Source organism: Cheilinus undulatus, linkage group 4, assembly GCF_018320785.1.
Source record: "Cheilinus undulatus linkage group 4, ASM1832078v1, whole genome shotgun sequence".
NCBI classification, from domain to species: Eukaryota; Metazoa; Chordata; class Actinopteri; order Labriformes; family Labridae; genus Cheilinus; species Cheilinus undulatus.
In genome coordinates this window covers 18532326-18558590 of record NC_054868.1, presented here as the reverse complement: position 1 = coordinate 18558590, position 26265 = coordinate 18532326, and the positions used below count along the sequence as shown (strand labels likewise).

Genomic DNA, 26265 nt, shown 5'->3' with positions numbered 1-26265 from the left:
AGACAACTCTTCTCTTTTTTTCTCTCTCTTATTTGATCAGGTAGGAAATGTGACAGGAATATGTCCGATAGATGGATAGCTCTGTGAAGCAGCACTCTGGTCAAAAATGAACATAGGAAACATGGATGCGGATAGCATGACTATCATACAGTTAAGTAGAATTCAGCGACTACAGATGGAGTAATTCATATTGAATCCTATTCCCCAGAAAAGAAAGATATCACCCAGAAAATTAACAGAGTTTAGACACCTGCTTGTCTGTCCCTAACTACATGTAGTAGGTCTCAAGAAGTCTAAATAATAGTGCCACCCACAGTCGGTTCCATGTACTGCATGTACAGCATGTGCAAGTGTATGTATGAGTCTGTGTGTGGGTCCGTCTATGTCTGTCAAGCTATCACTTACTCTTAAAGTTAAGATTCCCATTAAAATCTCCACTATCAGACTTTCAAGCCAAGTTACAGATCTTTCTGTAACTCTATTTCCGTGCTTGTTACTGATCTCCCTCCCTCTCTATCCCTGAACTTTCTCTGTGCTGGACTCTTTCCCTGCCTCCCTCTTTCCCAACTTGTCTATCCCTCCATCTCTCCTACATGTCCTTTTCCGCCATTCTTCTCTATCTGTCCCTATCAGTTAGTTTTTTCTGTGTCGGGTCCCTGCCTAGTTAATCTAGAGGTGTCCCTCTGTCCCTCCCTCCCACCCGCCTACCCTCCCTCTATGGACAAACACATAGGGCGTGGGGGCCGTCCGTCAGGGGGAGCGGCCAATAGCGTCCCTCTCCCTCCCCCCAGATCTGGGCAGTGCAATACACAGATGGATGAGTTTCCCATTCACCCTCCTCCTGCTGGCTCACCTGGGAGGACACACATGAGAGAGCAGGATACAAAAAGGTCAACTTCACACCATTATACCTTCAATTTGAGTTTAGTGAGGCTCTGAGGGGGGCTACCTCTTGGGTGGGTGTAGAGATTCTAAACGCCATAGCAGGCTGCCAGTCTCTCCTTTAGCAGTGGGGGGAACTGCTCTGAGAACTGTTGCCAGTTCTCCTCTCCGACCTGCTCCTTAAAGCCGTGCAGGATCTGTGATGAGGGGCAGAGGACAGGGGAAGATTTATCTCAGTTGCATCCTCAGGTGATCGTGAACTTAATCAGCATTCAGAGTATGTACTTTCACAGCTGAGACAGGGAACAGTATTTTTCCAACTATTTGATCCTCAAACAGTTCCTTTATCCATTCTTTTATAACAGTTTCTCACTAATGGTACATCACATTTCTCTGAACCAAACAGAAAAACCTTGAACACTTTTAACCTTGTTAGACACAATTTGCCAAACTCATTCACCCTTTCTTGGCAAAACTCAAGAAAAAGTGTATGTGAGAGGTGGGAGACAACAAGGTGGAGGAAGTAAATTCACAATTATGCTACGCATTGTGCCCCACCGATTCATAAATGTTCCTTTTAAAGAAAAAAGCAAACAAATAGAAATACTAAGCAAAGACTTGGACACACTGTTTTCTGCTATTTGAATTCCAATTGCTTCACATAATTGCGGTGCTCAAACCATCATAATGTTGATTTTGATGAAAAATCAGTCTGCTGAAGGCCTGAGTAACCCAACATTAATGCAGGAAATCTTGATATTATGCTGAAGAAGTGTGCTGGAGTGTTCCCTCCTATGCACCTGTCCAGTAGAGGTGGGAGAAAAAAAATTGATTCTTCAATGCATTGTGATATGGAGGTGGAAGATTCTGAATCAATTTATAAACATCCAATAATCAGTAATTTAAATATTTGATACTGTGGAATAGCAGGAGCAAAAAGGTGGAACCCTGACACCCAGCTCGTTAACAGCAAGATTTAGATTACCAGTTGTTCATCTGTTTAAAAGGACATTTTTATGTTTGTAATTTCAGATATGTTACAAGGAAAGGATGCTGTTACCTTTGGTTCAGTGCAATTGTACATTTCCAGTTTACACACATCTGCCATCAGAGGATAGTGGACATTTAAACTTTTTTCTAAACACAAATGTAATGTTTCATTATGTCTGACACAGTGAGAAGAACAGAAATGCAAAAAAAACCAAAACAAAACAAAACAAAACAAGTGCATCAATATCTATTAAGAATCGAATCATAGCTCTATGAATCATAATCAAATCGAACTGTCCAGGTGTGCTTGAGTTTTTGTTCTTCAAATATTTAATCACGAAAATTTACATAATAGCGATTTTAGTATTTCTATCATAATAAACTTCACTTTCTTACTAACTAAGCACAGTCTCAAAAATAAACTGGATCAGTCACTGACCAGCATTTTCTGCTTTGTGATGTAGTATTCAATGACTGCTCAGTAGTGTCTGACCTTTGACTGCTGTCAAAAACTGTGAAAACTGTATTTGATTCTGAGCACATTTAAGACTGTTTTGATTCTAACAGAAGAATCAGAGGTTTTAGTGAGGGTACTCTGAAAACTGGGTTTTGTGTTCACAGTTTAGAGAAGAGGCAGAGCGAATTTAAGATGTGTCTTAGCAATTGTGAAAAAGTAATCAAGAAGTGATCAAGTCTTTTGTTTGAGTTTGACTGACAACAAGATTGCTGAATACTCTAATCTCTCTGTGCTCCAAAATCCAATCAGAGTTTCATCAGAGTTTGTAATCCAGCAAGCTACCAATACAGTAGCTGGGCTCTCAGCCTGTGGCGATAGTTATGAAGTACAAACTTACAGTACTCAAGTCACACTGTCCAGCTCCAATGGTCACTCGATGTTTTTCCACTGAGGAGCCTTTTTCACCAAACTGTCCTCCACTAGGATCCTTTACTTAGCTGTACACAGCTTTTTCCTTTGAATTAAATATCTAAGTCTATAGAGAAAATCTTTATATTGTGCCTCATTCAAATGTTGTGGTATTGACAAGCAATTTAATCTTTATTTTTGAATTTTAGGATCTCTTAAATGTTAGTGTTTCAATACTAATAAAGCTTTTTGTATTTGCATAGCTGGGCCCCGTTCCTGAAGGCTGGCTAAGTCCACTCCTCCACGGTTGAATCGCGCTAAATCAGTGACGTTAATTTGAACCAGACATGAGTGATCAGGATACTTGCACATGAGGACAAATCCTAACCTAATTGTTCAGATATCTTTACATGTTGTAAAGTCTTGTATTGCTCAGCACTGATAGCTTATTTTAAGTCTGGATGCTGATCCTGCTAAGCAAAGCAAACAGCACTCAACTGCAAACACAATGGTAAAAATTTTTCTAGCAGCATATATTGAAAGTACGGTATAACGGGAATTCTTGCTATGTTATTGTTTCAGTAACTTTGTTGCAAACTTGTAGGCAGAGCAGTCTGGTGTTTATGTGGTAAACTCCCTCTCTGTCCATGCCGCTGAGCTTCAAAGAACAAAATCTGATTTAAGCTCCCTCTTCTCAGCCTGAGGACTCTACACCTCACAGTGACTCACACAGTAGGGGGAGACTCCTGTGAAGTTTGTGATGATGCTATGGTTAAAAAAAAAGCCTTTAGATCAGACTGGTTGTGTAAACACATGAACGTAGAGTCAGCCTGAGTTTGTTTCAACCCCTGATACACCAGAGTCCCTTGGTGGGTCCCTCACCTTGTAAAACATGTCTCTCAAATCATCTTTAGGATTCACCCAGGAGGCCACAGCGTCACAGAAGAAGATGAAGTCCTGAACAAACACAGAAGAAGACATTAGAAGTTATAATAATAACTACAATACAACTACAAGATAGCTATAATAACTTTAGAAAACCTGATCAGAATAATTAAAAAAGAAAGCTTCATAAGAACCCAAGCATTAATGAGAGATCATAGGTAGACATCATAAAACATTAAAAAAGACAGAAACCTAGCCAACACAGAAACCCAGTAACATCAGTGGAGACCAAGAGAACCAAAGATTTAAGAGAATGAAACAGGCAAAAAAACAGACACAACAAGAGAAGAGATGAAACAGTAAAAGGAAGGTTGAAGTGCTGAAATGAGATAAGAAAGATTAAGTGATAAGTCAATAAAAAACAACTAAAGAAGTTTACAATTAAAGAAATAAGAAGGAAATTCACTAAAACATAAAAGCAATAAAATAAATGTGAAACAAAAGCAATAAAAAAAATAAAAACAACATAAAAGGTACAAATCAAAGGAGAGAGAAAGGCAAAACCATCCAGACAAATAAATTAAAGCCAAAAGTGCAAGTTGATAATTTGATAATAAAATGGAATAAATGCAATTAAAAGAATGAAAGAAAACAAGACAGGGTAAAACATAAAAACAAGTCAAACTTAAGAGTAAAAATCCAACACATTAAGCCCCACATTTAATTTGGGTTAAAGCCACAAACAGACATGTAGAGTAGAAACTTGCTGCCTACAGTGAACAACATCTCACCTGCACCACACCCCCTGGATTCACACCAATCATCATGCAGATCCCTCTGAAGGCAGAGTCTTTCTCCTCGTTGTCTCGGATGTTTCGCAGAGATGTACACCTGCAGTTTATAATGGTAAATATTACACAACAGCACTTTTTAAACCTGAAGACTTTCAGAATTAACTCTGCGACCTTGTCTAGTACAGAATGTAGCTGAGAGTATGAAATGAGAATAAGTTAGATAAAACCAAATTTGTAAGAAAACCTAAATGGTTGTTAACATCCAAACTGTCATTATCTTGCTGCATTATAAGACTTTTAAGATGGAGAAAACCAGTGTAAATTTTGGCAGCTATTATTAACTTTAGTCTCAGTCTTAGTCTTTTGATGAAATGTATTCTTGTTTTAGTCACATTTTAGTCATTTCTATCCTTTTTAGTTTTAGTATATTTTTAGTCAAGGACAACTCAAAAACATTTTAGTCTAGTTTTAGTCCATAAAAAGTCCTCACATTTTAGTCTTTACTTTTAGTCCAAGCATTTATTTTCTTGCCTAAATCTGGTACCAAATCATGGTAGTGGGTTCTATGCACCCTGCCAAACCCTGCTTTCTTCAGCTGAGAGGCAGAAGGGATACTGCTGCAATGTCTTTTTTTGACAGCTTTATCCACAGTGGAGAAATATTATGGATATTGAATGCCCAATGAAAACTACATTACATTTTAAACTGGTTTTAGTCATCTTGATGAAAACTAAACTTAGTTTTTGTCAGTTTTAGTCATCATAGAACTATTTTTGTTAGTCTTGGTCTAGTTTTTGTCATGGAAAAAAGGCTGTCAATGAACATTTTTAGTCATAGTTTTAGTCGATGAAATTTTCACAAGAGAAAACACTGGCTCCAGTGTGAACTGCATCTCTTCTTGCTGATTCAGATCATTTCAGATATTTTCCAGTGAATGCCAAACACTGCTGCCTTTCAAATTCTGCCACTGTTTTAGACAGCAATGTATAAAATCCAACTACAAACAAATTTGTAATGCCTAACACAAAATCATGCAAATGTGTCATGTGCACAAGTTTGAAATGATTAAGTGCAGATTGACCACGGGGAGTGTTGGAATAAATGTCTAATTAGTGTGTGATAATATGAAGAATAAAATATTATACAGTGACTTACCAAGGTCGGATAAACTGTGGCAGCATGGGAGCGACCTCCTGAGGACACACATAGCCCAGTCGGCCGATAGTGATTGCTGGAGGAGGAAAAAGACCATCTGTTAGAAATAGTCTGTGTTCAAGTGAGCTGTTGAATCCCTTGCCTCAGTATTATCTTCAGTAAAATCTGTGTGTTCATGTACCAGTGTTTTCCAGTAGAGTCTTGGGGGTGTTGGGTCGATTAATGATCTCAACCAGTTGATTCAGAACCATGGCAATATATGGCTGCATCTCCACTCCTGATGGAGAAATCATTAAACAGAGACACAATGATGCACTCTGTCTCATACTGAAGCACTCTAACTGTAATCACAATCCCACATGAGTAGCTCACCCATCTGCATACAGATCTCTCCTATGGCCCAGGTTGCGTTGTTGCAAACAGAGATGAACTCTGGGTTCAGATTAGTTCCAAGAATTGGCATAAATTCAGCTGCAGGAAACACATTTTTATTACATGAGACACATCATGAGAGGATGAGGGGTGTATTTTGTGTGCACTATATGTGTATGGAAGAGCGAGATCATTACCAATGCACGGTTTCACATGAAGGAAGCAGGCCTTGGTTAAGTCTCCCAGGAGAGCAAAGGAACTCTGTCTGACTTCAGGCATTGTATCCTGTGACAAATAAAAGAAACGGGGCAAAGAAAAACAGACCTAAGAGATAGAAAAAAATGCAGTGGTGCCAGATCAGAAAGAAATTGAAATTGGTTTGGGCTTTATTTCTTGATCTCAAGTCTTACATTTTTCAGCTCTGATTTTATAAAAGCAACAGGCATGAGTGAGGCATAAAATCCTGCAAATGTACAAAATTTGTGTATGCTGACCATCTCAGGTAAACACTTTCTAAGCGCATGCATTCATACCATTAATGTATGCCACTAACTTCAAATTTTCATGTACCATCAACATCAATAACCTTATCTCTTCCTTAGAGTTCCTGAGCTTCCTTGTTTCATAGGTTCCTCTAGAGCAGGGATGCACCAATATCAGTTTGGATATCAGGGCTGATACCATGCTTGAAGATGGTGTGGTGTAATGTTTATAATAAATGCCTTAAGAATATGCGTCCATTTCCAACAGCAGCCCCACTGACTGTTTGTGAAAATGCTTTTAAAAAAATGGCAGAACTCCTGCAAATGATTCTGGGCTAATTTGTGAAATGACAAAAGCATGCATGTATACTGGCGTATGAATACTCGTACGTCATGGCAGGGTACTGCCCAAAAGCAGTAGCCCTAAAGGACGCCGTTCTAGCAAGCACGCAACTTTGGTGACTTTTCGGGGTCTTGAAAGATTAAATCCACTGCTTTAGATCTGATAATAAGCTTCTTTTTATCCATTTTAAGCCATTTTTGATCATTTTCTTTGGCTCTCTGCCATTGGAATCGCCATATTGTTTACCTGCAATGCATTGTGGGAGGGGCTGCCAACTAATGGCAAGCTGTTGCGATCTCTACTGCTTTCAGGAATGGCAAAAACTAATCTAACTGCAAAAAAGTGCATGGACTTTTTTTGTTTACATGTAAATGTTTTAAAAACAGTTAGTCACTGAAGGTTTATTTTTTACTTTGTCCCCAAGAGATTGGAGAACAAGTCTGTGCAAAGAAAAGGCTTAGTCACTATTGTTTACTGTGTGCTATTAATAAAGATCTTTGAGTTTCAAATTTCAATTGTTTTTTTTTCTTTTGTCTTTAGAGTCCTATAACTTTTTGAAAATTCAAGTGACATTACTGTAGTAGATATATTCTTAAAGCCCAGGTTGTCCTGAAAATAAGTATGTATAGAGCACCACAGGGTTGATGTTTTACATGCTTTTTAAGACGAAAAGTCCAGACTAGACATGATGGTGAAAATAAAATCTGAGCTGTAAAGGTTGACATAAATGAGGATGCAAAAACCAGTACTGAATGCCAATAAAGCAATGCCAAACTGCCGAGAGGAGGGGTGAGGAACATCTGACGACCGTTAATATTTTTGAATAATTAATATTGGTTTTGAAAAGGTGTTATTGGTGCATCCCTACTCTGGACTGCTGGTGTGGATCCACTTACCCCCAACTGATTATTTGTTGTTACAGCTATTGTTACCATTACTACCACAATAAGGTTTGTGCGATATTATAGACATGATATTGGTAACAACAGATATGAACATTTCTGCTGATGATTTTAACCAGTATTTTGACTATATACATCTGCCTATATCAGATGTAAATATCGGCCCTAAATACGTTAGTGGCGTTTTAAGGCAGGACCACCAGACCTACAGTGCTTAACAAATTTATTAGACCACCCTAACCCTAACCAAAGTAAGGTTTATGCCACAGCTGCCCTAAATTAACAGCACTGGTAATTACCAAAATCATTTTTTATGTTTCTGCAATGGTTAATACACCAATATGTAGAAGCTCTTTAACCCAAATGATATTTTTAATGCTAAAATATAATTATTATTGGTATCCATGAATTTTCAAATTGACTGATTAACAAAAAACCTGAAAAAATAGTAAAGCACATTAATATTTCTTGATTGATATGTCAAATTATAGTTATTTACGTGCATTCCTGAACAGAAAAAGGAGTTTTAGTGGTTGAATGTTATGCTTGATTAATTTCTGACTTCTCAGAGAAGCCCAGTGAGCTGGCTCAAATTTGGGTGAATTCAGTTTGAAATCCCTCATTCCTGTTCAAAATTGTAAAGCGTGGAGAGCTGACTGAAAATGAAAGAGTCCGCATTAAAGCACTTCATGATGCTGGATGGTCTTTGAGACAAATATGACAGGAGGTCTAATTAATTTGTTAAGCACTGTACGTCAGCTGAAGTCTTTTTCTTTATTCACCATCATGTCTTGCACTTTAAAGTGTTTTAAGGACTGAAATTTATGGATTTGGTTATCCTCAAAGTTTAAATTGTGTGTTTTAAGGACTGAAGTTTTCAGTCTGAAATTTCGATATAGCTATGGTAGCTTTAAATCAGTTTTAGCTGTTGTTTGCTGTTGCTCTGTTTGTCATTATCCATCTCTTTTTAAGCACATCCCTCCAACCCAATCCAAGCCCAACAAAGAGAAAACAGATGGCTGCTCAACATAATCCTGATCCTGCTTCTGATGTTTGGTCTTTGTTAATAATACAACAAAGAGTACGGTCAAATGCAGCCATGATTGTTAAGTATACTTAGATCAAATATGTGGAATAGGGGCTATAAAAAGAGACTGACTAATTAATTGGGTAACTGATGTCTGCACATATAAACAGCATTTTCTTTTCAATTCAAGAATACTAATGATGAGTTTCCACCCAGCAATCTGATTGGATCAGAAAATGCTGATCTTGCTTGCTTTTTCAGCTGTCTTTTAGAGCAGTGGTTCTCAACTGGTCATGCATCAGGACCCACCATCCCCTCCTTATGAGAAACCGCGACCCAAATTAAAAAAAAAAAAAAAAAAAAAAAAAAAAAGCTTTCAACCACCCAAATGTATTCAATGAAAAATTTTAGGGTTTGGAAATATGATGGGAGAAAACATGATTAAACAAGGAGAAAGTCCAAAAATGTGTTAAAAATAAACCATAACAAAAGCCCTGGAAGGACACACATGCATACCTTTTATTATACTCCATTTTCCTAGCATGGACATTTTGGTAATTTCTACAGGAATTATCTTGCTATTTTGGAAAAGCTAGCTTTGTTATCCTGAGAAAAGGGGATAAACATATTAAAATCCTGAGAAATTGACCAAAATTTGCTTTTTTATAATAGAAAAATCTAATGTATGGATGTATGCCCACTTAGGGCTTCCATACATCACAGACTTTTCCCCAAAATTTTTTCTCAGGCACACCTTCATGACCCACTGGAAACAGCTATGCAACCCACTTTTGGGTCCCAACCCACCAGTTGAGAACCACTGTTTTAGTGCCCCAGCTATTTGGCTCAGCTCAGTAATAAGAGCTAGTCTTTAGGTTCCTATTGAGTTCTTCATTCAGAATCAGTCTGGCTTTTCTGTTTATGAAATAACAAAAAAAAAAAGAAAAGAAAAAGAAACAAATAAATTAACTCTTAAACAGGAGGTGGTGCCTGTCGTTTAAAAACAGACCCATCTCTTCACTTGTTCCCCAACAACACATCACTTTGGCTCTTATTGGGTTCTTATTTCAGTCCAACCAGTACCCCACAAGGTTTTTCCCACACTTTTTCCTTTAAGAGCATGTTTGTAATAAATAGGGGAGGAAAGCTGTTCCACATTTTTACTGCTGCTGCACAGAAATGAAAGATGTCTTCAGACAATCAATGGACTGCAGTGAGTCTAGCTCCACTCTTTAGGGTCAGACAGGTACATTTGGTACTCCAACACAAGGGTGCCAAAAAACAGGATGTTTTAGATCATTAATTTGGTAACTTTTCTAACTTGCTGAAGACAGGGACTCAGCCCAGACCAGTAGTCATTGATAAGCTGCATTGCTTCACAGTCTTAACACACTAATAGAGACAATGAAGATAATACCGGTTAAAGCAGCTGTGCTATGAGATAGACTGTGCTGGAATTAAGAGTAAAGCATTTGTTTCCTTATGTAAATCAGCTCTAAACATATATTTGTCAGGGCTGTCCATAGTCAATTAGACAAAAGTTTGAATTCAGGCCTCTCTACTAGTCCAAAGGTTAGAATCCACTACATGTCTCAGATTGTTGTGATGAGCTATGTTATCTTTACTTCAAAAGGATCACAGCATCTGTGGGTAAAACTTCTCCAACTGGTTTGCTAAGCATGGCTAACAGTAGCAGAGCTAGCACGCTCTGCTCAACTGGTTGAATGTCCGTATAAGCAGACACAGCCCACATACAACTTTAGATCAAACACTGCCAAATGTTGCTGCTCTTAAGAAATGCCTTCCCCACACTGTGCTGGTTTCCTCTCCAATAGTAGTGGTGGGTGGATGCTTTACAGCTCAGACACAACATTGAACAGGAATTGTTGGCTTACATGTACAAAAATATAAATAATTCTTTAAACCGTCTGGTGCTGCCTAGCAAGGGTGAAAATGTTATGCTTACAAAAAATACAAATATTTTTGGAAAACAACTATGGGTGCTTAAGAACAGATGCTCAAATTCTGAGATGTTCACATGAATACTGAAGCTGCTGAGAGCCTTAATGAGTAAATTTCAGGCGGCTTATGCTGTCCACAATGAGCATTGTACAAGTCCCATTCCAAAAAAGTTGGGGCGCTGCATTAAATGTAAATAAAAATAGAATAAAATTGTATTCAAATCTCCTTAATCCATATTTTATTCACAATGGAATATAAACCCATATTAAATGTTGTTCATTACATAAAAAATATTAGCTCATTTTAATTTGATGGCAGCAACACATCTCAAAAAAGTAGGGACAGGGCAACAAAAGGCTGAAAAAGTGGTACCAACGAAAAACAGCTGCAGGAGGATTAAGGAACCAATCAGGTTGTATAAAGGTGTATGACAAGGTATAACGGGAGCATTTTAAAAAGCAGAGTCTCTCACAAGTAAAGCTGAGCAGAGGTTCACCAATCTGCAAAAACTATGTCTGAAAATTGTGGAACAATTTCAGGCAAAAACATACAATTGCAAAGACTTTGAATATCCCACCATCCACATTACATAATATCATCAAAGATTCAGACAATCTCCAGAAATCTGTGTGTGCAAAGGACAAGGCCCTGAGGTCAATACTGATTGCTTGTGATCTTCAGGCCCTTAGGTGGCACTGCATTAAAAACAGGCATGATTCTGTACTGGAAATCTCTGCATGGGCTCTGGAAAACTTCACAAAATCACTGCCTGGCAACAAAGTTTGCTGTGCCATCCACAAGTGCAAGTTAAAGCTGTATCATGCAAAGAAGAAGCCATACGTGATTACAATGCAGAAACGCCGTTGTCTTCTCTGGGTCAAAGTTCATTTAAAATGGGCTGAAGCAAAAATGGAAAACTGTTTTGTGGTCAGATGAATCAAAATTTTAAATTCTTTTTGGAAAACGGATGCTTTGTCCTGCAGACTAAGGAAGAGAGGGACCATCCAGCTTGTTATGAGCACACAGTTCAAAAGCCTTCTTCTCTAATCATACAGGGTTGCACTAGTGCCTACGGCATAGGCAGCTTACACATCTGGAAAGGCACCATCAGTTAGATTTCAGAGCAACATATGCTCCCATCCAGACAAATTCCCTTTCAGGGAAGGCCTTGCATATTTCAGCAAGACAATGCTAAACTGTATCCATACATTTTTAATATTTTTCCATGAAAACGAAAACTTCACAGTTTCAACATCTGTTATATTGTCTAAGTTGTATTATGAATAAAATATGGGTTTATGAGACTTGCACATCATCGCATTCTGTTTTTGGTATATTCTGTACTGTGTCCCAACTTTTTGGAATTGGGGTTGTAACTTTAATGCTTAGCTTTAGTAACCCTCTGTGTAATTTAATCTAATCCAATTCTCCAATTTGAAATTCAGGTAAAACACAATTGCTCTTAAACTCCAATTTTCTGACCTTTGGTTTTTAGCAAACCCTTCATAAGCTGCTTTGATCGAAGCATCTGCTGAATTAAAATTATAACTTAATGCAGCAAAAAGCCCCCACCTAGGTCAAAAAATAATAATAATACATACAGGCAAACAGCACCTCATTTTATCTCCTCGCCACTTTTCAGCAGTGTCATGAAAACAAAACCCAATATATCCTACCTGTGAATATTTCCCTGGAAAAAGGTGAATAAAATAGTGGTGTGGATCACCACATCTCACTCTAAATTTGTGGAAGCAGCAGCAGGTTTCAAATATCTCTAAAGAAATGATCAGTCTTCTTTCTGATTGCCTTGTTTGGTAACACAGTGGTGTAAGTATCATTTTCATTCTTTTTGATAAAGGTTTGGTTTGGCACACCTCACACAGGCTCTCCTTACCTGCATACACTGGAAAAGCAGTGTCATGATGTTGCTGCGGGCAACAAGAGTGTCGACGTGTCCCCCTAGTCCTTCAGCTAGGCCACTTAATAGGTCCAGAGCCACGATCATGAAGTCCTTGTCAGGCGCTTCATACTGGTCTGGCTGTTGACTGTACATCTGAGACGCAGAGAGAAGACGGTGGATGAAAGGTCAGAAATGTAATGGTGCCATAAAGTGTCATTCAAGTAAAGCAATGTGAGGATGCTTAGCTCACCATGGCCTGAGCCAGAGTCTTCTGGACCAAGGTGACGCAGCGCTGGTACACTGGTTCACAGTAGGGGAGGAAACCACTCTGCAGCGCAGTTGCAACCGATGACAGACACTCAAGCAGAGGAAAGAGATCTTTGTCTTCATCCTTCAGCTCGTTCCACTTGGCTATCAGTGGTGGCATCAGCTTCTGAATGTACTCCTATGAATGAGGTTACATTTTGTTCAGTGACTCACCAGATAATGCAGAATTAAAGAAAATCAGGTATTTGTTAAATATGTTCACATGCTCACAGGCTGGTTCAGATGATGTCCTACTGAGTCTGCTAATGTTCCTATTGCATCGTACAGGATGAGCAGGTTCTTGTGCTGGTACTTCCCAAAGGCAAAGACCAAGGTGTCCAGAATGAAACTCAGGTAAGGCACCAGCTCTGTACACGCCTCCTCCTCTAGGGTAGCAAATGCACTGAGGGAAAGAAGAGATGGGTTTAAGAGATGAGGAGCTTGTGAGACATACAGAGAGATGGAATAATTGGGAATAACTACGAGCAGTACCTGCACGCTGCTTCCTGTACCCTCTTATTGCCATCCAGGATGCGTTTAAGCAACTCAGTCATGAGGGGTTTTAGGTGGGCATCAGGAGGCTGGCTGACCACCCAGTGGGCATAACGGCTCAGGGTCCAGCAGGCGATGGAACGGACCAGAGCCTTCTTGTCACACAAACACTGAATGAGGTGGGGGATGAGCTCTGGCAAGTAAGGTACCATGCCCTGCATACAGCCTGAAAGGAGCAAAAAGGGTTAAATGGAAAACATGATTAAAGGCATTTTCTTGCAAAAAGGTGAAAAAATAAGTTTACTACCATCCCATGTCTGTAAATTAAATATCAAACAACCAACAGCAGATGTGCTGGAGCCAAAATGTGTTTTTTGCCCTCATTTCCCCCTTTGTATGAAAAACAAGGTAAAGTGTTTTGTATATGTGTTGTGTGTACTGGGTTCACTGGTGGCTAAGATGTGAATGTTGGCCTGTAGTTCCTCCAGCATGTCAGCCTGTAGAACCGTTCTATTCTACTGCATGTGAAGGTAAAGAAATATTATTTGCATAAAAGTTGAAATGTGCTGAAAATATTGGAAATATGCATGTATCCAGATTGGATGTTCATTGGATTTTTGTTGATGCTTTGAGCTGAACTCGCATCAAACTACTACTATTACAAACACTAGTCTACAACTCGTAACCCCTCAGTGACTTTCAGAGAATATATTAGGTCTTACAAATTGGTCACTACAAGCTGGTTAGCTTAGATCTGCAAAGCATCTCAACTACATATGTCCAACAAACTTACTAAGCTTTTCATTTACTGTTGTGAGCATCCTACATTTTAAATAAATTTCCTACCATTTTTTCTACAGTTTTGCAAATGGTGTCACGTAGCACGTAGCATAACCATATTAAATACTGAGGTGTTCCAAAAGTAGTGAAATATTCAGGCAAAACAGGAAAACGTCTTTAAAAAGTCAGAGAAATGATAACAGGGAAGAATTTTCAAAAAGCCTCCATCTAAAGCCTCGTATATGGTCCATTTCCACAAAGTGGCCTGGTTTGGTTCAGCACAGTTTTGCCATGTTCTGACAGATTAAACAGCCTCGTTCATTGTGACTGGAAATCTGCCTCTGAATCTTAGAGATCCAGATCATTTGGCTCAGCTAGGTAGAGCATTTGGCTCCCAAATGGCTCATCATCTGGTCACAATTTGGCTTTTTGTAAGTGGATTTAATAACGACAGAAAATTAAGGAAAAGAAACCGGCACTTAAACAGGAGCAAGCTACTGCGGCTAAGAGCCGTCGTGTAGTACAGGCTCATTTGTGAACAACTCATCGCTCGTCCCTCATCCCACAAAGTTTATTTGGATGATAACACACCACCACTTCAACTAAAACCATGTTTATGAAAAAATAAGGAATTCTTTCGTAGTTAACGGGGCTCAGCTAGCCTTTTAGCTCAGTACAAGACTCCTCTAGACTCTTGTCTCCCTTCATCTGGAAAGACGACACTAGACGCTAGGAAATCTGCAGGACTGAGGAAATTTTTAATATTGATCACCCCCACGCCAGATAAACCATTTAAACAGTGGTAAAAAAAAATTACTTTTTTATAAAGTGTAGGAATCGTACTCAGTGTATGTAGACATCATGTGATGATATTTGCAGCGTAGAGGTCCAGGTCCAGAGGTTTAGTTCTGATAAGTACAAAATTTCCTCCATTCCTTACAGCTGCCCACCCACTACCTGACACCCAATAGACATTCTGGATCATGTGATTGCAAAGAACCTCTAGCAATAGTAAGTGAATATCTTCAAAAGAAAAAGGACACAGAAAAGTATACAAAAATTTTGGAAGACCATTTGGATGAAAGAGCGTAATTGAGTCTAATCAATCAGTATGGCCCTGATATTCTTTCAGGCAGACTGGATCACTCTTGACGCTCTTCACACTACAGGAAAATCTGGCCAGATGATCTTTAGAACCATGAAAAAAATCTGCACTTTACCTAGTTTTGCCAGAAGGGCCTATTACCAGCCTGAATATCTTGTGCTGTGTATCCATCAGTTTTACATTCATGTTTTGCTAAGCCTCACCTTCAGCAATAGCCCCCAGCACCAAGATGCCTGACTCCTTGATAACCCAGTCAGGGTGGAACAGCAGGCCTTTGAGCAGGGGCAAGAGATGAGGAAGCAACTCTTCACGAAATACGTTGGCAAGAACATCCAGAGCTGCAGCAGAACACTTCCCTGGTAAGGGAGACACAATCAGCATTAGAGAACTATTAAACTGAAAAAACAAGACCAGTTATGTTGTCAAAAAATAGTTACACTTGATTTTAATTCCCAGACCCTCTCTTTAAAAATGTTTAAATCTAAGACAATAAGCCCTTCAAGAGGAAGCAGAGATTGTTCCTGAAGCCTCAAATCTGAAACTTACGGAGGTTCCAGTCAGACAGGGTATCATCGTCATCATCCTCGTCTTCATCAATGTCCTCCCCCTCCTCCCCCTCTCCTCCTTCGTGCTGCAGAGTGACAGTGCGGGACTTGTGGAAGCGAGGCTTGATGTCCTGTTCGCTGTCAGGAATTGCCTCATCTTCTTCAACGTCACCCTGGATGACAGCAGAGAGAAAAGGTCATCGCTGAATCAACATGTGGGAAAAGGAAAAAGATAAGGAGAGAGGGCCGAGGGGCTCACCTTTAGAAGAATAATGTCAATCTCAGAGTATTTCATCCCATTCACCAAGATAGGGATCAGTCTGAACAAAGACAAAGATAACCACAATGCTGCTTAGATTAAGTGTCAACAAAATTGATTTTTTTTCCCAAAAAGAAGAGTAACCATCTGGAATAAGCTGGTGGTATGTAAACACTTACTGGACCAAGTGACCTGACAGAGCCTCTTTGCAGATGGGCTGTTCAGCCAGAGTCAGCCAGAACTCACAGGCCTCCAGAGCCACATTCTCATCTGGGTCCTGTGTGCGCTGCAACATGTACTAGTGGGACATAACAAAAGGTGGTTATGAGGTAAAGGAGGTAGACTAGTAGAGGAGGATTAAACAGCGGTTCTATAAAGAGGGTGAGATCAAGTCTCATGCTTACTTGGATGATGCTGTGCATGTGTGGGATGAGGCGGTCAATGCGGACTTCCAGCAGCATCACCAAAGCCCTGCACACGTTCTTTCGCACTTCACTGTCCTCGTCACCGGCAAGCGCAAACAGACTCTGTGAAGGATAGAGACAAGAAGACAGAGATGGATGGAGTCAGGAACAATGTAGGTGGAAAGAATCAAGGTTAGCAGACAAAAGAAGCAGGCTCTAACTGGCACCGTAAATAAATTTGAATATGATGCGAATGTAATGACCAGCAAAATATCAATAGACGCTAATACATGTTGACTTTAGTAGATTAATGACAGTGTTTTCTAAGTGTATGCCATCTACAGAAAAACATTTGATTTCCACATTTACAAAAAAACTTTAAAACAGTCACCAGTAGGCTGCGGTTTGTGTAAAATGCACTCTGAGTAGTGATGTCATCTGGCTGCAGGCTTTTCACATCTTAGACTGTACACACTTCAATCTACATTACATTTACTTCTTCTTCAATGTCCTCTTTGCTTAAATTGATTTGGGTTTAAAACTGAAAAAAGGTTTTAAGGCTGGACCTCCGCTGTGAGAAGAAAAACGTAGCCATATGACATCCCTAACCAGAATGCACTGAAAAAAATGCCAGCATACATCAGCAAAAAAAAAATCTCCAAATAAATCTACTTTATTTCTTTGTACAACTTCAGTGTAAAATACATTTATGTCATTTCAGCTAACTCAACATCTCCTGTTATGCAAGGTTCCCTTTAAATATCAAGCACCTTTCTTTACATTTGTACTGAGGTGTGGATGTGTTTAATAATCACAGTGAAACCATCAGAAGAATCCATCCTTTTTATTTTTATTTTTCAAAGCAACATTTAGTCTCTTACTTCCACTCTATGAAACTTGACCACTGATGCTCTTTCTCTTTGTACATATGCCAGGCATGTAAGTGGCGCTGTAACGCTGCCACGGTAAAAATAAATAAATAAATAAAACAAGAGAAGATGATTATGGAGCAACCAGACCCAAAACTTTTCTCTTTTCTCTCTCCAAGACCACTTCTATATCCCATTTCCTTACTTTCATTTAGTATTGTCAATGGAGGGCTTGCATAAACAAAGCCTGGGTGTGTATCTAAACGGTCAGTTCCACTTTCAAATAAACTGTTACTACTGTACTCTCCTGCTCCACTTATCACGGATCTATTTCACTTCATAGAATCAACACAATCAACTGACAAGTCATTGATAAATTCCCCTCCCAACCACTGTGATAATCAATCATAGACGAGATTTCATACATCAGCTATTGTCTGTTTCTTCAGTATCAGGATTTGCTGCTGTCAACATAAGGATTTAAAAGTTGGTAGGAGAATAAAAGCTATTTCTTTTGAAATCTCATTTTACTTCATTTCAATTTTATAAACTAAAAGACTGATGACTCATGAAATAACACACAGCTCTTGACTGAAAAAATAACCACATAACAGCAAAAGAAGCTGATGCCTTGTAGCAAAGGCCATCTTCACAAAGGGGCTGAGGACAAATCAATAAAAAAGTACAGAGATTCATATGAGTTAAGCCAGGCATACACTGCGTAATTATTCAGAAAATTCAGACACTAGTTTGGAGTTCCAAGGCTCACTTGAAAGTCAGGCCAACTTCCAGCCCAATTGTGTTTGATTTGTTGTAAAGTGTACAGGGAGACATGACAACTGACCATGACCCAACACTGCCATGGACAAATTGGATTGAGACGGCATGTCTGATATTTTGGTTGTACGACTGCACAGAGAGTAGAACCACCAGTAGAAACTCCAACTATGGGGCACTTTTTTCCTTTGAAACCTGTTGGACAGCATCCTTAATCATCATGAAAATAGTAGAAATGCCTTTCTGATGTGCCTTCCCTATAATAAAGGACATAAACACACAGGAAATAGGCATACCTGCTGTATTCCAGTTGACATTAAATATTTTTCATTTAGCTGCTAGTTGTGTTTGCCAGCAATGCTGTTTATGTTGGTGTGAAAGAGAGATGGGGAGCTTTCTGCTGTTTGCAGCTATTTGAAACGTGAAATCAAAAGACAAGAGATCTGAATTTTAACTTCTATCTGTGAGAATTTTCAGTCCGCCCTGACTTCACTTGTACAGTGTGAGCACTCAGGTCATGACTCACAGCATGAGCACACAAATCGTGTGTCATGGATGATCCAGTCTTACAGTTTGAGCTGACATCCTACCACGACTGTCACAGTTCGTTTGAATTTGCACGGTGTATGCCTGGCTTAAGAAAGGTTTGAAAACAATAGAAATATTTCAAGTATGATAACTCTTAAATGCTCACCTCAATAAAAGTGTCAATGTTATCCATTAGAGCCTGAGCTCGACCGATGATGAACTGGTTCACACATGCTATAGCATGGGACCTGAGAAGAAGACAAACAGGTGAAATCAACAGTAAATACTCTGGCATGAAGCGTAAAAAGCTGAAAAAGGAGATACAAAAGAACCAGTAGGGGCAGAATCAGATCAAAATGAATGTTTAACTGACCTGATCTTAGGGCTGCAGTGTTTGAAAAACTGTAGGAATTTGGGGATCATGATGTTGAGAGGTCTGTTCAGCGCATCACTGTCCAACAACTCGGATGAATCCTCACAGATTTTCTGCAAGGCTCCAAAAGAACCCTAAGAGACAAAATAAACAAAGAAGAGATTAAGACATAATAATAAGGAAATGTGAGAAGCCATGAGTGCTCACAAGCGGCCGAGTCTTACCTCACAGGTGTTATAGTCCTCTGAGTTGAGCAGATTACAGAGCTGAGGCAGCAGTTCTGGCCACGTCTGCAGTTCTCCTTTGGAGGCTATGGTCGTGATGAGGATACCTTTAGAATGCAAAAGAAAAAGGTCACACAATGATGAATCTGGCCTTTAAAATTCAGTGAAAACGTAATAAGTTGCTATCGCCCTCAGTCATTTAAAGCATCTTGAAAATTCAGCTCTCTCTCCCACACAGAAGCATTACCTGCAGAAATTTTACCACCTACATAGTAATCTGACTCACAATAGGAAAGGCAGCCAACATTAGCTTTCTCTTTCTGCATCTTCTGTTTCACACTCAAACACCCACCGATCGTAGCTCTGATAAGCGGCGATGGGTCTCCGATGTTGTTGAGGCATTCTCGTTTGATAAAGTCAGCCACATTTGGAGGGAAGTTCTGGTAGTGAGCCTTAACATTGTTCTTCAGTATGAGACCACTCAGAGAGCGAGTGGGCTCGTCTTGAGAAGATGAGGAGCAGAGAGACAGTGTGTAAATACATTTTAAAATAGGGAAAGACAAAGATGAATAAAGAAATATTTGCACATCACATTACAGGAGTTATCCAGTGGTTGGTAATCAAGTTTAATTCTAAAGGCCCTTACACACAAACCTACCCTCTGATTTGAGGCTTGTGAGAACAAAGATGAGATAGTTATTAAAATCCGGGAATTGATTAAGTTGCTCCAGTTTCTGTAGGATCTGTTAAGGATTTCATGCAGATGCTTAAACAAACCAAAACCACACTAACTTGTTAACACCTGTTCATTTCACTTGAGCTGCACTAGACAAAACACCCTATCAGTCCATGACACCCTCTCTTACACACAAACTCTCACAGTTGAGGCAGATCTCCCACCTTTTCTGCCCCCTTCACACTCTAACATGCACAGATGTAAGGATACTTCTTGCACAGCTCTCTGGGTTGCTGTGTCTGGAGACTGGGAGTCTTTGAGCAGCTGAAGCACTTGCTGTAGACCCTGTTCATCCGGTTGCCACTCCATCCTATATGGCACACCACATATATAATAAACGTAATGTCAGTAAACAATTACCACACGTGGCCCTGTCTCTAACATCAGCTGTCAGCATGTTAATAAATCTGTCACATAGAAGAAAGCTGACGTTACGCAGTTACGATAACAGGCAGGACTAACGACTGCAAGGAGATATCTGCCGTGACTAATATCATCAACTTGCCATGTGTTAGCGTTCATCTTAAAATCAATAGCAAACTAAGGCGTAATACAAGACTAGATTTGAATGTTAGCTTGATATGTACAAAACACCGCCCTGAACGAGTTAATGCTGGTGGTGAAGATTTCAGGTTCGGCAGCGATAAATCCCCGAAAGCAGTCACTCGTTTATGAATTACAGCTGAATAAACAAGACGCCGCATCAACAACCAATCGTGATTTGAACAGTTATTTCCACATTAGGGCCCGGGCGCCATAGGTGCAAATGTCTTTCTCTGTCTCTATTCGGATAGCAAGCTAGCTTAGCATCCTTCCGATTCTTAACACGTACAAGATTCTTACAAAACATGCTACAATTAAGCATTTCACTGTCGATGCGCCACTATGTACCGCCAATGTGCTGTTTGTAATCAAAGCAGCAAAGGCGGTGCAAACGGGGCTCATCATTACGGAGTAGACACCTATCAATCTCCGGCAGCAGCAACTAGTAGCATGGCTAGCTAGCATCATATTGAAAGTACCGCGAAAGGTTTTACCTGGTCACTCCGGTGTGGTAGATCTATAATTCTATAGACAATAGTGTAGTTAGGCGGTTATAGCTTACATTAAATACAATATTACTGCAATGCGATGCTAATAACAAACTTCTGATCACAGTGGATCTGTTGGGCTGCTATGGTAGCTGGTATGTGACAGAGATTGCATGCCTTGCAATCAAGCCGGCTGATGGTTTTTTGTCATGGTCGGCTTCCGTACTGGACTGGATCCTAAGGTAAAATAACAAGAAGATCAGATACTGAGCTTATCACCTATTTGACAGCCTGTACACGCTGTGTCTGTTTCTACTGGTTCCCTAAAACATCGTTCATGTATATTAAACATCAAATATTTCTTATTTCGGTTGCAGAAATTTTGGCATATTTGAATTGTGTTTGTTTTTTGACCACCAGATGGCGTCAGCTCCAAATTCTTAAAGCTTTCTGAATAGTTATCTGTGTGGAGTGCTGCAGGGCGTGGGCACAAATCTGTGGACCTAGGTCCAGACTTACAACAACTTCACAACTAAGGATCTTTTTTTCCCCTATTTGATGATATATGTTATCAAACATATGAGCTTGTCTAGATTTTAATTGATGCCATGTTGTTTTGATTATTTGTATGTTTTTACATCTTCCTGCCCAAGGACCACAGATGTAAATTAGCTTTATCGCCAACTCTGGCTCAACAGTTGTATTGTGCATTGCCCCTGTCAAATAGATTAATAAGCTAAAACATGAACGTGATGATTAATTTTGAATAGGAGAATGAGCATATGGCTATGATCAAAGAAATAAACAAAGAACAGCCCTTACAGAGGAGATATGCAGGTTTATTATACTTGACTCAAGAGAAGTGTTACTCTTCTTATAGCCTATATGAGGGTTATTTCCATCAGAAGAGAAAGCAGCTATAATTCAATGACAGTGCCTCTGTGTTTCATAGTGAGTATCACTTCCTGTCATTTCACAATCCTCCTCACAACTGTTTCTCTGTTGCTTCAGAGACTTTGGAAATGTGGAAGTGCTTTAATAGAATTAAACATAATACGAGTGACTGACTTTTAAGAGGAACAGAAACTCAAAACAGCTACACAAAACTTTATTTCCTATGTATAACAATTTGATTATCACATTTTGGATATGTGTTCTTCCTGGTATTAGTGGTCTACACATGGAGGACAGTTTAACTAGATGCGTACATTTGTAAAATTGAAGCATTAAGACTCTTGAATTACATTGTCAAAGAGTAACATGTCAAGATATTTTACACAGTGAATAATGAAATATAAATCTTCAACATAATGAGCTGATTTCACCCTTGCTACAGCCCCACTTGCAGCAGGCATTGGAAAGTCCAACAACTACATCCCGTCCTTTTCTGTCTGCACTCCGCAGAGCCTCCAGCACCTCCTCTGAGATTGGTGAACGAGCTGAGCGGAAGAGTCCAGCAGCCACATTTGATGTATGATCTTTCCTTGTTTGGGACTTTGCAGGATCCTGCTCTCCAGCAATTTGAGGGATGGGATTTGAGTGCCATGGGTCAAAGGCCTCTTCTCCAATAAGAGCTAACAGAGAGTAAGGGTAGGTTAATTAATGAAAGCATGTCTCAAAAACAGTGTCTGTGTTTACAGTCTCGTTAATATGTTCTTACCTGAGTCTCCCACGCTTCTCCTCCAGCGGGAACCACCACAGGTAAAGATGACAGCTCGTATGAACTCTCTTCCACACAGTTTCACCCCATAGAAAGAGAGACTTTCATCATTAGACCGCACCTTGTCTACCAATGCCACCAACAAGCACAAAGTCAAGATTACTGGCCTCCACATGGTGAGTTTGAGAAGGTTTTGAGGATGGTTTGAAGTCCCCAATGTCTTGATGTGGCTCTGTGCTATGTGTGTGCCCTTATATAGGCCTCAACATCTCACGGAAGAACGTGGGCCTTCCTGCACTCTTCATCACGCCCTGAGATAAGACCAGAGACCTTTAGGAGTGACAATGAATGTGGATAATAAGAAAAGTCTTGATTAAGTAGCAGATGATGCCAGAGGTGATGTCAGTAGAGTCCCTGGCTATCTAATCACCTGTGACCTTTTGATGGCCTTTCTGTCCCAACATCAGTGTGGGTCACAAGCGCAGTCTCCATCTCACTGTCTGTTCTGTAGTGGATTGGATGGAGATCAGTATCCATTCACCCTGAGATAACTCAGTAGCTCTATTTTAGTTTTTCTTGGAGTCACATTTATAAACAAAGATATTCTAAACTCAAATGAGTAGTGACCCCTCAATGATTAGCAAATGCAATACCAGAAATGCATTAAGGAAGTAAGACACGCCTGAGGCTTAAAGTAAGCACAAACCATGTGTAAATAGCAGCTTTCTTGAGCAGCCTGATAGCTGAAGGGTAAATAAGGTTGAGTATTGATTTCCTGGGGGGTTGCATGATAGCGCTAACCCGAGAGCATCAAAGAAACAGATGAGAGCACATGTCCAGGCCCATTTGTACTGCTGTCCACATTATTATGCAAATGACATTTTTCTCTCATTTTCCTAAATATTAATGCAAATGACAGGATATTTTTCAAGTCATCAGCTGTTAGAGCATAATTCAAATGTTTTGAACAAAATTCATAATCATAACCATTATGTTTTTTTTAAATAAAAACTTCAAAATGCACTGTTCCATATCATTATGCAAAACAGAGTTTTAAAAGATTTTATAGGTTGTAAAGAACTGAAAATGGTCATTCATTGAATTTGCAACATTAGGAGGTCATATTTACTGAAATCAGAAGCTATTTCAATCAAAAACACCTTAACAGGCAAAGTTACATTTTAACATAGGAGCCCTTCTTTAATATCCCCTTCACTATTCTTTCATCCATTAAACTTACAAGTTTTTGGAGAGTTTCTGCTTGAATTTCTTTGCAGGATGTCAGAATAGCCTCCCAGAGCTGCTGTTTTGATGTGAACTGCCTCCCACCCTCATAGATTTTCAGCTTGAGGATGCTCAAAACATCTTAACAGGCAAAGTTACATGTTAACATAGAAGACATTTGTGGCTGATTCAGAGCACAGATGGGTTCTTGCAAATAAAGGAATAATGAGGAAGGTTTCTGACAGACAAATTCATCAGATTAAGAGAGCAGCTGCTAAAATGTCATTACAAAGCAGCAAACAGGTATTTGAAGCTGCTGGTGCCTCTGGAGTCCCACCAACCTCAAGGTGTAGGATCCTCTATAGGCTTGCAGTCGTGCATAAACCTACTATTCAGCCACCTCTAACCAATGCTCACAAGCAGAAACGGCCGAAGTGGACCCAGAAATACATGAAGACTCATTTTCTAACAGTCTTTTTTTTTAACTGATGAGTGCCGTGCAACCCTGGATGGTCCAGATGGAGGAGTAGTGGATGGTTGGCGGATGGCCACCATGTCCCAATGAGGCCGGGACGTCAACAAGGAGGGGGCGGAGTCATGTTTGGGCCGGAATCATGAGGAGAGAGCTGATAGGCCCCTTTAGGGTCCTTGAAGGTGTGAAAATGACCTCAGCAAAGTATATAGAGTTTCTGACTGACCACTTTCTTCCATGGTACAAAAAGAAGAACCATGCCTTCTGTAGCAACATTTTCTTCATGCATGACAATGCACCATCTCATGCTGCAAAGAATACCTCTGTGTCATTGGCTGCTATGGGCATAAAAGGAGAGAAACTCATGGTATGGCCCCCATCCTCCCCTGACCTCAACCCTACTGAGAACCTCTGGAGCCTTCCTCAAGCAAAAGATCTATGAGGGTGGGAGGCAGTTCACATCAAAACAGCAGCTCTGGGAGGATATTCTGACATCCTGCAAAGAAATTCAAGCAGAAACTCTCCAAAAACTTGTAAGTTTAATGGATGAAAGAATAGTGAAGGTGATATTAAAGAAGGGCTTTTATGTTAACATGTAACTTTGCCTGTTAAGATGTTTTTGATTGAAATAGTTTTTGATTTCAGTAAATATGACCTCCTAATGCTGCAAATTCAATGAATGACCATTTTCAGTTCTTTACAACCTATAAAATCTTTTAAAACGCTGTTTTGCATAATGATGTGGAACAGTGCATTTTGAGGTTTTTATTTAAAAAAACATAATGGTTATGATTATGAATTTTGTTCAAAACATTTGAATTATGCTCTAATGGCTGATGACTTGAAAAATATTCTGACTCTCATTTGCATTAATATTTAGGAAAATGAGAGAAAAATGTCATTTGCATAATAATGTGGAAAGCAGTGTATTATTCCCTTGGCTTTCTGGACCACACGTTCCTTTCTGAGGGAGCTCAGGTCCTTCAGCTGGACTTTGAAGGTCTGAAAAGACTTTTACAGGTTGGTTCAGACTGTTCTTGTCCTTCACAGACAACCCATTAAACCAGCAAATAAAAGAAAAAAGACTTTTAATAAAAGGATGATTAAAAACAAGATGAAATACCATCAGAGACACTTAAAGAGTTCAGCCTCTGAAACAAGTGGATTCTTTTTTCTTTTAAGATTTATTTTTGGGATTTTTTGAGCCTTTATTAGAGAGAGGACAGTGGATAGAGTTGGAAACAGGGAAGAGAGCGGGGAGAGACATGCAGGAAATAGTGCCACAGGCCGGCTACGAACCTGGGTCGCCTGCGTATATGGTGCGCGCCTTAACCACTTGACTACCGGCGCGCCCAAACAAGTGGATTCTTTGTTGTCAAGCTTACACTAATGACACACACTACCAAGGTATTTATAGGTATCAACAAATTCTGTTGAATTTCTTCCCTGTGGATAATGCTTGCTTCAGATACATTGCCTATAAAAGTATTTACACCCTCGGATGTTTTACCCCTATTGAATTTATAAATCAGTCATGATCAATATAATTTGGTTTTACTGACAAAAAAGACAATAAAAACCTCTTTTATATGAAAGTGAAAACAGATTTTTACAATGTTGTATCAGTTAAATAAAAATATGTAATATAAAATTAGTGACTGTATATGTTTACTCCCTTCTAGTCAGTATTTAGTACATGCACCTTTGGCTTCACCTTTGGCACCATTGGTTGATTGAAGTGTTCTTTTGCCTTCATGGTGTAATGGTAGCCAGGAATACTGATTAACCAGTGACTGGACCTTACAGACACAGTAGCCTTTATACTAGTGTCACTTGAGACATTCACTGTACTCAGGTGGTCCCCATTTAACTAATTGTGAGATTACTAGCACCTCTTGGCTAATGAAAGGTTATGAATTGG

The 26265-nt window shown here is 39.5% G+C and overlaps 2 protein-coding genes across 2 annotated transcripts; both read right to left on the bottom strand.

Annotated features, from left to right (window-relative positions):
* Window positions 1-712: 712 nt before the first annotated feature.
* On the bottom strand, window positions 713-21172 carry LOC121508319 (transportin-2). Its single transcript, XM_041785083.1, has 24 exons — window positions 20995-21172; window positions 20168-20267; window positions 19880-19955; window positions 19574-19723; window positions 19222-19328; window positions 18998-19131; window positions 18791-18872; window positions 16451-16573; window positions 16226-16344; window positions 16047-16107; window positions 15789-15960; window positions 15446-15598; window positions 13358-13583; window positions 13097-13268; window positions 12810-13004; window positions 12554-12712; window positions 6141-6228; window positions 5944-6042; window positions 5753-5848; window positions 5572-5647; window positions 4414-4513; window positions 3620-3694; window positions 950-1079; window positions 713-853 (listed from the first exon to the last, which is right to left on the bottom strand). Exons 2-23 carry the CDS (start codon window positions 20264-20266, stop codon window positions 972-974), a joined length of 2670 nt encoding a protein of 889 aa, XP_041641017.1. The 5' UTR covers window position 20267; window positions 20995-21172; the 3' UTR covers window positions 713-853; window positions 950-971.
* Window positions 21173-22290: 1118 nt separating this feature from the next.
* Window positions 22291-22844, bottom strand: rln3b (relaxin 3b). The gene is made up of 2 exons (XM_041785112.1): window positions 22649-22844; window positions 22291-22562 (listed from the first exon to the last, which is right to left on the bottom strand). Exons 1-2 carry the CDS (start codon window positions 22821-22823, stop codon window positions 22291-22293), a joined length of 447 nt encoding a protein of 148 aa, XP_041641046.1. The 5' UTR covers window positions 22824-22844.
* Window positions 22845-26265: the final 3421 nt, after the last annotated feature.